Source organism: Macrotis lagotis, chromosome X (assembly GCF_037893015.1).
Source record: "Macrotis lagotis isolate mMagLag1 chromosome X, bilby.v1.9.chrom.fasta, whole genome shotgun sequence".
NCBI classification, from domain to species: domain Eukaryota; kingdom Metazoa; phylum Chordata; class Mammalia; order Peramelemorphia; family Peramelidae; genus Macrotis; species Macrotis lagotis.
Genome location: NC_133666.1, coordinates 216274516 through 216287991, shown reverse-complemented (window position 1 = coordinate 216287991; position 13476 = coordinate 216274516). Strand labels below are relative to the sequence as shown.

At 33.5% G+C, this 13476-nt stretch overlaps 1 protein-coding gene across 1 annotated transcript in view; it reads left to right on the top strand.

Moving 5' to 3' along the window:
• The window catches only part of LNPEP (leucyl and cystinyl aminopeptidase), a 121096-nt gene that overhangs the window by 94989 nt on the left and 12631 nt on the right, over positions 1 to 13476 (top strand). Inside the window, exons 12-13 of the mRNA XM_074205193.1 lie at positions 2071 to 2254; positions 5084 to 5240. Of these exons, the coding sequence (XP_074061294.1) occupies positions 2071 to 2254; positions 5084 to 5240 (341 nt within the window). The remainder of the gene's footprint in view (positions 1 to 2070; positions 2255 to 5083; positions 5241 to 13476) is intronic.

Sequence of the window (13476 nt, the reverse complement as noted above, 5' to 3'; positions counted from 1 at the left end):
TAGAGATGATTTTTAGGTTTTTCAAAGGCTTTTCAGAACACTTTAAACTTAATTGGTCTTTTGCATCTCCTCATTTTCATCTGTGCATTTATTAATATCAGCAGTGATGAGCTATTTGTTCACTAAGATGTTGCTTGATTTAAGAATCAGAACTAAAATCTTGGAGTTCCATTATACCTAAATTCTTTGGGGACAGAAATTGTCTTTTACCTCTTTTTTGTATCCCTATATCTTCTTATAGTGACTGGCAAATAATACATTTTTCTTGTCATAATAAATTTTATTGATTAATAATAATAATAATAATAATAAGTAGCATTTATATAATGCGTACTGTGGGCCAGGGACAATGCTAATTAAATGCTTTACAAATATTGTCTCAGTTAATCCTCACAATAACTCTGGTAGTATTGGCAGTATTATTTCTCCATTGTACAGAAGAGGAAACTGAGGCAGTTAGAGGTTAAGTGACTTCCCAGAGTCTCATATCTATGGCTGGATTTTAACTTGGATGTTGCTGATTCCAGACCTGGTTCTCTAGCCACAACACTACAGATCCAGACCTGTGATTGAAGCAGAAGAACTCTTTTTAGTTCTTAAGAAGAATGAAGAAAAGAGGAAACCAATATATTACCAATTAGGGTGTTCCTTTTTGCTCTTGGGTTGATACATCAATTTGAGTTATTTAAGATCTTGATGGGTGTATGTGTTTTTGTGAGAGAGAGCGAGAGAGAAATCTAAGCACATGTTATAATTCCTGCGATGTTCCATATGTATGGAACATCTTATGGCCAATAAAGAGTCTACCCCTTCCATGGGCACCTGGGTAGCAGACAGTGAATCAGTAAGACACAAACTCAAATTTCATCTCAGGTTCTTACTATCTGTGTGACCTTGGACAGTCATTATACCTGTCTTCACCTAGTTTCCTCATTTGTAAAATGGGAATAAAAATAACACTTAACATTAAATGAGGTAATAAATCAGGAGAGGAACCTAAGACTTCATTAGAGTGGTATTGGTGGGTGCCAGAGAAATCATAGAAGGTATATAAGCAAGTGTTCATTGCTTACCAAATGTTTGTAGGTTCCTTTATTATTTTGACAGTAAAATACAACTGTTCAACAGTGGGAATAATAAAATATAAATATGCTCTCTGTGATAGAACAAGTGCAATATTTGCATTTTCTTAATGTCAAGTTGACCCAGTAGCCTGGATTTGAGAATGTTAGACTTGAGAATTTGTTAGGTTTGAGAATAGTCATCACAAAAAAAAAAATAGAAGTCATTGTTTTAAAGTATACAGAACTGAAAGCCTTCAATATGCTACCAAGAATATGTTCCTGGGAATTTTTTCATTCCCTGTAAGAAATTGATTTTTTTATTATTAGAATTTTTCTTTCTTTTATCTATCTTTATCCATTAAATCATCGAATCTAGGTTTGGGGCTCTTTCCCACTCAATGGACCTGTTCTAGAGCTGAAAGGGAAAGACCTTAGAGTCCATCTTGTCCAAGCTCCTCAATTTTAAAATGCTAACTGAGTCTCCTGAAGCTTAAGAGACTTGCTTAAGGTCACAAAGGTCTTAGGCAATGGACAAAGAATTTGAATCATAAAACATAGGATGTGTGTAACACAAAACAAAACAAAATTCCTTCTCCTATCCAAAAAAATAGTCTTTACTGTTTATTCACTGTTGCTTACCATTCTTAGCCCCTCGTCCAGACCTATTTATAGAATAACAGCATGAATAAATAGCTGTTTCTATTTCTCACTTCTTTGTCCTTCATGAAAAAATTGGAGTAATTGATTATATATGCTCTATTTTGCCACTTAAAGATTTTCTAAAAAGTTTTGGAGAGATAGATGTAATAAACCTATTTCACCACCACATTGCTGTGTTGTAAGTAGGATAATAACAATAATTGGGAATGTGGAATTGATTTCATAGGAAAGTGATACATTTTTTTAAATATGAAATTGCTAATTTTGAAACAGAATGAGACTGCTGTTTAATAGTTGAAAGTCTATCCTCCTTCCCTCCTTTCTCTCCCTCTTTTGTCTGAATTAGATGTCCTCAATCTTGAAGAAGAAGTACAGTGGGTTAAGTTCAATATGGATATGACAGGGTACTACATAGTCCATTATGCAGATGATGACTGGGAAGCAATAATTAATCAACTGCGAAGAAACATTAGTGTCCTGAGTGATCAAGACCGAACTGGCCTTATCAACAATATTTTTGAACTTTCAAGGTAAGGAATTAGTTTTTCTTGACATGAATCCTTGAAAAAATGTTATTTATAAATTTCATCAAATCAATAAATATTTAATGCATACTAGGAATTACACTTCATAAGGTGTTGGAGGGTTTTTCAGAAGTATAAAACCCAGGTCCTGTTTCCAAAGATTTTTTAATCTAGTTAAGAAGACAAAGATAAATATAAATTTAATAAAGAATTTGAGTTGCAATTTATGACAGAGCTAGTGTTGTCATACTCAGTCAAAAAACATTTATTAGGTGCTGGGAATTCAAAGTCAATAGTAAAAGACTCTGCCTTCATGTAGCTTACAATCTAGTGTGTCAACATATCATATATATATATATAGATATAGATATAGATATAGATATAGATATAGATAGAGAAATGAATATACATATATACATGTATCTATAGATGTATAGAGAGAGCTACATAGATAGAAAGAAAGATAGTTTGATAGAGAAGCAAGGTAGTTTTTATAGCAAAGGTCCTATTATCTGAGGGGATCAGAAAAAGTTTCATGTAGAAAAGTGACATTTTGGAGCGGATAGGTGGACTTTATAATTACCTACCTGTGTGGCCTTGGACAAGCCACTGAACCCCATTGCCTCAGGGAAAAAAAAAGAAAAGTGACATTTTAGCTGAATCTCAAAAGGATTATAAGAGGAAGAAAGTGGTAATTTGAGGCATAGAAAGTATCAGTGGAAAGACAGTAGTTGCTAAATGAATTGTAATTCACTCAGTAACTAACAAGCATTAACTGGTTACTATGTGCCACAAATATGCTACTAGATTAATGATGATAATGATAATAATGACAATGATGATGATAATAACTAACCTATAGCCATTCTCTCTGCCCAGCACTGGGCTGCTCTTGTAGTTCAGTTGTTTTTTGATCTTGTTCAACTCTGTAATCCCTTGTTAGGTTTTTTTGGCAAAGATACCAAATTGGTTTGTCTATCTGTTGATGAGGAAACTGAGGGAAACAGTGTTAAGCTAGTAAATGAATGAGGTCAGATTTGACCTCAGGAAGATAAGTCATCCTGACTCTAGGTACTCTAATTCACTGTATTCACTCTTTTTTTTTGGTGGGGCAGTGATGTTAAATGACTTGCCCAAGGTCACATATTTAGTATCAAGTGTTTGAGGCTGGATTTGAACTTAGGTCCTCCCGACTCCAAGGCTGGTGCTCTGCACTACTTTCATTTGATCTTCACAAAAGCCCTGGAAAGGGGCAGCTAGATGGTGCAGTAAACAGAGCACCAGCCCTGGAGTCAGGAGGACCTAAGTTCAAATCTGGTCTCAGACATATGATAATTACCTAGCTGTGTGACCTCGGGCAAATCATTTAACCCCACTGCCTTGCAAAAAACTAAAAAAAAAAAAGCCCTGGAAAGTAGATGTCATTATTATCTCCATTTTACAGATGAGGAAACTAATAATAACTACTAAAGGAGATCAGAAGATGACAGTTAAGAATGTTTTACAGAGGAGACAGCATTCAAACTAAAGAAGAGTCTAATTTTTAAGAAAATTATTTTTAAATGCCTTTCATTTAAATGTTACACTTAATATTTACCCATTAACTTCAATGATATCTGATAAGGTCCTCAGGTTTCTTAGGCTGGTACCATAGCTCTGCTTAGAACTGCTGTTTTTCTTTGACTTTTCTTTCAGATGTACTTCTCTTTCTTAAGGTTAGAATAACAATGAGACCATGGGATACACAATCCTTTATAAAATTTTAAAATATATAGGAGATCTTAAGTGGTTTTATCCCAGTTTGACATGAAATAAATGTAAAACATGTTCTTTCTCCTTAAATATTACAGTCAAATTGAGGAGATAGGATTAACACTGAAGGAATTTATTAAAAAAACAAAACCAAACAGTTAAGCTGTTTAGTCTTAAGTGAAGAGAGATCAGTGATGGACTAGAGCAGTCTGCAAAGGGATGCAGTTTGAGTTGGGCATTGAAGGATGGGTAAGATTAGGATGGACTTAAAGGAAAGATGTAATTCTGGGTAGGAAGATCAGCATAAATAAAGACAGAAGGCAGGATTATGGACAGTTGGGAGAATAGAGGGGAGACTTTAGTGACAGGGGCAGAGGGTCCTTATTTTGGAGTGTGGAGATATTAGGAAAAACAAAAATAGGTGGAGTCATGCCAAATTAGATTCAGCAGGTAGTAATGAACTGTTACAGTTATTTTTTTTCAGAAGGGAAATGGTTTGAATAAATCTCAATAGCTTTTGGAGATTTATTTTACTTATGTTTAAATGTAGGTTGAAGGGTAAGGTCTCATCCAGCTCTAAAATTCAGGTCATAAATAGATGTTTTGTTCTTCTTTTTCCTGATGGCCTTTGACTGAAAAAAAATGTTTGGTTTTGTTGTTTTCAGCAACAAAAGTTGACAGTTCTTGATCATCATTTATTTTCCCACTTTTATGGTTCCCCACTTGTATAAAATCTTTTCTGAAAAATAAGAGTTCTGTACAACATTTTAACAGATTTGTGAAAAAAGTTCAAAAACTGCCAAAAAGAAAAATAATATTGCTTATCTCTCCTACCTTTCTCTTAGAAGGTCTAAATTGAAATCAGTCCCCTCCCTATTCTCTAAGAATATTTAAGACTTTTTCCCAGATGAATAGCTAGTTTCAATTGATTTATTCAGGTTCAAAAATTAACTGTTATTGTTCTAGTTATGTTTTCATCTTTATCCTCACCTAAACTTGAATAAAAATTTAAACTGAATTTAAATGTCATATAATTGGTTTGTCTCTTGATGAATTCTTTTTCCCTATTTTCTGACCCTTTAGCCTAGGAAAAGTGTCTCTGAAAAAGGCCTTTGATCTGATTGATTACCTTGGAAATGAAACTCACACTGCACCCATCATGGAAGCCCTCTCCCAAACTGATCTCATCTTTAATCTGCTTGAAAAATTTGGAGAGATAGAGCTCGCCAAAAAAACAGTGGTATGTTTTTGTTTTTTCTAGCTTTACTTGTCTGAATTACAGTTTTAGACCCATTTCCTCAATTTAATAATTGTAAAACTTTCATCTTAAAAGGAAATTTGATAAGGCCACAAACTGAAATTCTCTTGAAGATTCTTTTCAATTGCCTTGTATTTTTTTCTATTACTCTTCAAAACATAGCTATAGAGATTGAAGTTTTTATCTTCATAAAAAATTCATTGTGGTAGTACAAACATTGCCCTGTTAGGCTGTCCCTTTTGAACTTCCTTTGGTTTTCTAAGCATTTCCCCACTCCCCACTTATTAATTTTCTTTTTTGCAGGGTAGCATTATCACTACTCCCCCAGAACTCTCCCTTGTTGCAAATAATTTTAATCATGAAAAATATATTAATATTGTACTGGTCACATCAAAAAATGTTTCCTTCTGCACCTACAGTCTGTTACCTTTCCACTAAGAAGAGGTAGGAAGCTTAACTCATAATCACTCTTAATGCTAAGGTTGAGCATTACATTGAACAGAAGTGTTTCAAAGTTGTTTTGAAGAAAAATAGGTTTCCTGATTTTGTTTGCTGCTTCACTCTTCATTAGTTCACTTGATATTTGCAGGGTTCCCTGAATCCTTTTAGTCTATTCTTAGAGAGGAACAATATTACATTACATTTATGTAGCCTAATTTATTCAGCCATGTCCCAGTTGATGGATACCTCTTCAATCTCTAATTCTGTGCTTTAACAGAAAGTGGCTTAGATAAATATTTTAGGGGAAAGCTGAATTCATAAAGAGGATATTGGATTGGACTGCTCATGGGGGATATACAAATATCCAACGACCTCACACCTTATAATAGATTATCCTATACTCAGTCCAACATGTTATTTTTTACATTTTTATTTAGTTTTAAGCAATGGGGTCAAGTGACTTGCCCAAGGTCACAGGGCTAGGCAATTATTAAGTGTCTGAGACTGAATTTGAAATCAGGTCCTCCTGACTGACTGCAGGGCCAGGGCTTTGTCCACTGCACCATCCAGCTGCCCCTGATAAAATATTTTTGTACAGATAGACCTTTTCCTTTTTTAATCTTCTTCGGGTATAAGCCTGGACTTATATATATATATAATTGTACTGGAATACATATATATATATATATATATATATACACACACACACACACACACACACACACACACAGAGTTTAGTGACTTCTTGGCAATAGTGTGCTAAACACAACTTAAAATAACTGGTAAGAGTCAATCATTTTCACCTTGGAAATTAGAAATCACTATAAATTAGGACTTGATTCATTGTCTTATTGATTGATAGTGATAGAGAAAATATAAAGTTAAAAGTGTGGTATATGTACTTTTGGGTAGGGACAGGGTTGTTTAATATTTACCAGCCCACTCCTGCTTCATTATCATTTTCTTACATGGTTGGAACAATTCACGGTACTACTTTAGTACATTAGCACACTCATGCACTAATCCAACCTGTAACAATTGTCTTTTTTCTTTTTTAACATATTTACCAGTCTGATGGGTATGAGGTAGAAACTCAGAATCATTTTAATTTATATTTCTCTTATTATTAGTTATTGGGAGCATTATTCATAGGATTATCCATCACTTGGATTTCTTCCATTGGGAACTTCCTGTTCTTTTAACTGTTTACCTATTGAGATAATTTCTTGTTCATATAAATGTGTGTGTATATATATATATATATATATATATATGTATATATATATATGTATAATACCTATTGAGATTATCTCGTTTTTTTACCTATTGAGATTATTTCTTATTCTTATATATTTATATAAATTCCCTGTACATAGTGGATAGCAAACTTTATCAGAAGTTTGTTGCAAAAATATTTTCCCACTAAATTGTTTCCTTTCTAATTTTTTTGGAAAAAAAATTTTCTGGAAAAAAAATACTTTAGTTGTATGAAAGCAAAGTCATCCATTTTATCTATCATCTTCTCTGTCTTGTTTAATGAAAATCTTTCCCTTGTCTTAAGTTGCAAAATGTATCTCTTCTGTCCCCTGATTTGTTTATGATATGACCTTTTATGTCTAGGTAATGCAACTAAATTGGAGCTTATTTATGGTATAAGGTGTAAGTTATTGATGTAAGCCTAATTTCACCTAGACTCCTTTCCATCATCTCAGAAGTGAGTCCTTGGATTTATCAGAGGTTATGCTACTGAATCTAGTTGCTTCTGAATTTTGTATCTGGTCTGCCTTTGATGAAATTTTCTTTTATTTTAGCCAGTACCAATTAGTTTTTTTATTTTTAATTTATGGAAAAAATAAGCCTTTTCATAATACTACAATTAAAAAGATGATTATACATGAAACTACAAATCTAGTAGGCATAACTTGCTATTCCTTTCAAATATACAACAAAATTATCATGTAAATTTTTTTTCTTATCTCCTTCCTCCCCTGGCTCCTGCCATAGAGATGATTATCATTAGAAATAAATTGGCATATACTTGTAAAATTATTCTAGACATACTTCTATTTATCCATTTCTTCTCTAGATCTTTCTTCTTATGTTCTTTGTAGTTGAGTATTTCTAATAGCAAAATAACTTTTTTGCTCAAATTCTTAAAACAATATTGCTATTATTTTCCACTCATCTCACTCTTCGTTATTTTAATACAAGCCTTTCCATGTTTTTTCTAAAGTCATTTGAGCTCATCATTTCTTATATCACAGTGGTATTCCATCACAATCATATGTGACAACTTGTTCAGCCATTCTCCAATTGATGGGCATTTCAGCAATTTCCAGTTTGTTGTCATCACAAAGAGAGTTATTATAAACTTTTAGGACATTGAAACGTTTTTGCTTTTTCCCTAATCATCTTTGGAAAGAGACCAAATGGTAGTATTGCTCAGTCAAAGTTAGTTTAATAGCTCTTGGGGCATAATTCCAGATTATTATCCAAAATGATTGTTTCATTTCACAATTCCACCCACAAGGAATATGCAACAGTTTTTCCAAATCCACTCCAATTTTTGACACGTTCCCCTTATACCATTTTAGCCAATCTGGTGAGTATAAAATGCTATCTCAAGGTTGTTTTAATCTGTATTTCTCTGTGCAGTAATAATTTGCATTTTTAGATGCCTATAAATTATTTTGATTTCTTCATTGGAAAATTGCATATTAATATCCTTTGACCATTTATCATTAGGGAATTACATATTCTTATGGATTTGACAAAATTCTTTATAGATTATATAAAGTTCATATATAGATAATATATATAGTTCATATATAGATATGCAACCTGTATCTGATAAACTGTCTATAACATTTCCCCTCAGATTTCTGCTTTTTTTTCTGAAAAAGAATAAAACAAATAGTTTTGATTGCTGTTGCATTGTAATATACACTGGTTAAGTAAATTTCTTTCAAAATTCCCATCTAAAACTTGGGGATTGATGGTTTTGCTCTAAAGTCTTGGAGGGAAGATAGGGGAAGAAGATTTCTGCCTACTGTGACAGTGGCTTGGGCTAGCTTCCACCTGTGAATTCCGAGTTCCTGTTTCAAATTGTATTTGTGGATTAAAATCAATTCAATTTTATTTCATTATCTATCACCAAAGCAGTCCATAATGATGAATAATTGGGTGTACTCTTGACCTATGTAGTTTAATGCATTTGATAGATCTGACTTGGAGTTAAGTAAGAATCTTAAATAATCAACTTTTGTATTTTATGAGGCACTGAGCAAATCTCCCTCTCTGGGGAAGCTGGAAAGCAATCACCTAAAGGGGGGGTACCCATTTGACCCCAGAAAGAATTCTCTGGGCATATCAGCATAAAGCTAGTCAAAATTAAAATAGTAAATCAAGATGTGAGTTTTTAGCTCATGTAGCTTGTGTATTATTCTGACACTTTTTCTCATTAAAAGAAGAAAAAAAAACCAGCGTAAGTTATGGTTGCTGCTATTTCTGGCCTATTTGACAAGATGCAGCTGTAAAAGGACCTACAGCCAACCATGTGAACTTAAAGTTAGAAAAGCAGAGTATTAATATGCCATGGCTAAGAAATATAGAATCACCAACAGCTGCTTAATTGTTTGCTGTAAAGAGAGAATTGCCAAAAAAAACCATGAAGGTGCAATATTATAACCCTGCCTTCAACCACCATTGGTCACATAGGAAAAAATGAAAATTTGTGTTTTTAAACTGAAAAAATAATATATTAAGTACCTACTCTAAACAGAATCCCATACTGTGAAGATCTAAAATAGACTGCTAATTTAGGACAAAAATGTATTGTAATTTTGTTAATTTTTGACAGTAAGGTTAAAGTAGAATTTGTTAGGAAAATATTGATTACTAATTAAATTGATGTAACAAATGAACATAAATATCATGGTGTAATGAAAAGAATTCTGGATTGGATTGGAAGTCAGGAGTTCTGGCTCTTCCATCATTTTGATGTGTTGAGTTTAGGCAAATTTGATGTTAAATTGACTGTTGATAAAATGAGGGTGTGAAAACTAGTTAGCCTCTAAGGTTCTGTTGAGCTCTACTATTTCTATGATCTACAAAGATATAAAAGGTACTTCATGTTCAGAAGTCTATAAGTTTGTGCTTTTCACCAATTTATGACAAGTAGATGAAAACTGCCCCCATAATGAGGAAAATGGTTATGCCTTTTGAAGACCTGGTGACCGCCCAATTTCAGGCAGTTGGAGAAGGTGCCCTTGTTCAGAAAAGGAGTTTGAGGAGGGAAAGGATTTAAAAATGTTTCAGGCCTGCTGTTCCATATACAACTATTTACATGGTTCATGATATCATGATCTAGATTTTCTCTCCAAGAGTTCAGATTGCCATCCAATCCTGTCTACCCAGCTACTTTGATATGTCCTTGCCCTTCTATACATTTTTCACGGAATCTACCAAATGGGCTGGAGGTATTTTTAATCTGTTCCTGATATTCCAAACATGCTAGTGTAGCATACAACTATTCATCCCATTCATGCTTTTACCATGTGATTGTACCATCTTTTTCAACTATATATTTTTAAAACGATGTCCCTTACTCCAGTTATATATGGAGCTTTATTATACTCATAATTACCATGCCTCTCTCCATTTTCTTTTAATGAAACTTAATTTCATTTCCAGAGAAATGTGATTGTCATACAACAATAAAATATTGATATTAAAAATATGGTTCATTGTTTTACATAGTATTATGAAGTCATTAATATAGCTATGTATTGTCCTGTTGTCAATCCAATTTGACTTTCTTCTTCTCCAATACATCTATTGTCAGTGACTATATAAGTTTATATATTTCATCTGTTTATACACATACACAACACACACACACACACACACACACACACACACACAGGCTAAACTGTAGAAGTCATCTATCTAAAACTGCATTACTTAATCTAGACAATAGATATTTGTTGTTTCTGGGTGGATAATTAGGTCAAACTTTTAAAAGGTGATTTTGGGTCTCAAGGAAATTGCATTTCTCCTGGGATGTGATACAGCCAGCAAATGGTCATCTGAAAAATAACCTCAGAGTCTTTCCATCTATAAGAAATCCTTCTTCAAATTGAAATCCACCCTGGATCTTACAGGACGTGCTTTTAAAAATCAGAGAGAGACATTAAACACAATTCTCTATTAACTTTCAAGGAATCTTGAGTAATTTATATTCAAGTAGAAGTCATATAATTGACACGAGTAAAATTTTTCATTAAATAGATTTTGATTTAATATGTATTTATATACTTATATATACACAGGGTGGCAGCTGGATGGCACAGTAGTCAGAGCAGGTGTCAGGAAGACCTGAGTTCAAATCTGGCCTCAGATACATACAAGCTATGTGACCCTGGGCAAGTCACACAATCCTGTTTGCCTCAGTTTTCTGATCTGTAAAAAGAATTGAAGAAAGAAATGGCAAACCACTCCAGTATTTTCACTAAGAAGATCCCAAATGAGTTCACAAAGAGTTGGACACAACTGAATCAACTGAACAACAATACTTCATGTGTGTATGAGATACCTTGTGTGAGAGCCTTTAAGGCAGCATCTTTACAAATTAAAAATTCATTTTTATAATCAATAAATAGTAAACTCAGAGGGATCTTATGTTTTCTATATCTTTTAGTCAGTTGTGTGCTATAAAAGAGGTGAACTATCAAATATTTCTGTCAAAAATTTACCTCTTTCTTATTAAGGAAGCCTTTAGGCGATGGATGCCTCTTAATGTATCATCTATTTTTTTGTATCATCTATTTTGATTCAAAGTAGAACAAAGAATAAAACTAGGACAAAGTCAGAATTTTGCCCCATAGATTTTTAAAATTTTACTATTTGAACTGGCAGTTTCAGACATTTTAACTTCCTTCACCAGTTTATGAAAATTGATGGTCCAGTTGAGCCAAGTCTGTCCATTTGCAAATTAGTTTATTTCATGATTTAGTGTGTTTCTAATGGTTGTCCAGTTTTTTCCTGCCCAAATGCTACAAAGGATGAGTGTTCTGAGCCAGTGAAAATTAAAAGAAATTAGAAAGACCATTTGCTCTTGGCAGAATCGCAGACCACCAAGAGGAAGAATGAAAGGGATAAACATTTTTTAGCATCATTTGGCAAATTTTTACAAATATTTCATTTGATTCTCACAGTAACTCTGGGAGATAGGTGCTATTCTTTTTCTTATTTTATTTTACAGTTGAGGAAACTGAGGCAAACAGGTTTAAGTGACTTGCCCAGGGTCACACAGCTAGTAAGTTTCTGAGGGTGAATTTGAACTCCATTCCTCAGGGCTGGTACTTTATCTACTGCATCACCTAACTGCTCTTAATTCTCTTTTGAGGCCACTTGGTATCATATGAAAAGAGCTCTGAACTTAGAATCAGGGAAAGCCAGTTTCATATCCTTCCTCTGAAACAATTATTAGCTTTGCCCTACTGCTTATCTGCTATTATAAGCAGTTTGTAGCATTTCCAACAATGAAATAGAGGCCCTTGATTTATTGATTGAATTTTTCTCAAATAGCGATTGCTAGTGTATTTAGTTTTACATATAAACCATCTTGTCACATCATTTTCACCATTTTAGTATAACTTTTATTTTATTATTTTTTGTCATTTAAAAAAGCTGTAATTTTTTCTCTCTATCCCACTTCCTTATTAAAAAACAAACCAAAAACCCCTGAAAAACAAACTCTTGATCATTGTCCTTCACCCTTGAAGAGCCCCAAAATGACATCACTGTCAGGGTCACTAAAACTATGACTCACAGACATGGTCAAGCAAAGCAATTCTTTTTTTTTGGTTTTTGCAAGACAATGGGGCTAATTGACTTCCCCAAGGGCACACAGCTAGGAAGTGTCTGAAGTTGGATTTGAACTGAGGTTCTCCTGACTCCAGGGCTGGTGCTCCACCTAGCTGCCCTGCAAAGTAAATTCTAAATCTTGATCATGTAAAATGTATATCTCATTCTGCATCGGAGGCGATCTCTATCAGGAAGTGGATAGCATGTTTCATCATCAGACCTATAGTTGACCATTGAATTAATCAGAATTCTTAAGTCTTTATTTCAGCCAAAGCCCTTTGTTTTAATTCTGTGAAACTTTAATGGTTAAGGAAGATTTCTTGTAAGCAAGACATTGTTGGATATTTGTATTTCATTCTGCTATCCTGGATTTTTTCATTTTTTATTAATCATTTGGGTTGGAAATAGGGCAGATGAGAACATGAACACTTTATTTTTAAAGTATTCATCTTTTTTAAAAAAACCTCATAAATATACCTCTTATTTTTTTCCTCTTTTAACTTTTTCGGTTTAAATTGGCAAGTGGGGAATTAGAATGATTCTGTAAATATTATAGAGTCTCAGAATTTTAGCAGTAGAAAGGACCTTAGAGCTTTAGTCTTGCCTGTTCACTTTACAAATGGAGAAACTGAGACTCAAGAAGTTGCTGTGACTAGTCAGAATAGAGACAGGTTTTGTTTTTTCCCAGTATTCTAAACATCTTCTCATGCCCTCGGGGTCATAGACATAGAACTGTGAGTTACCTAAGAGGTTGCCACCTGTCACTCTTGGACATGGATTGATTCACATAACAACTGAACACTTGATAGTATATCTCTAAAGAAAATAACCATCAATTTTCATATCTCATCCTCATAGAGGATATTACATCTGAGGTTCAGAATAATTCTGCACAGTCAACCCATTTGGG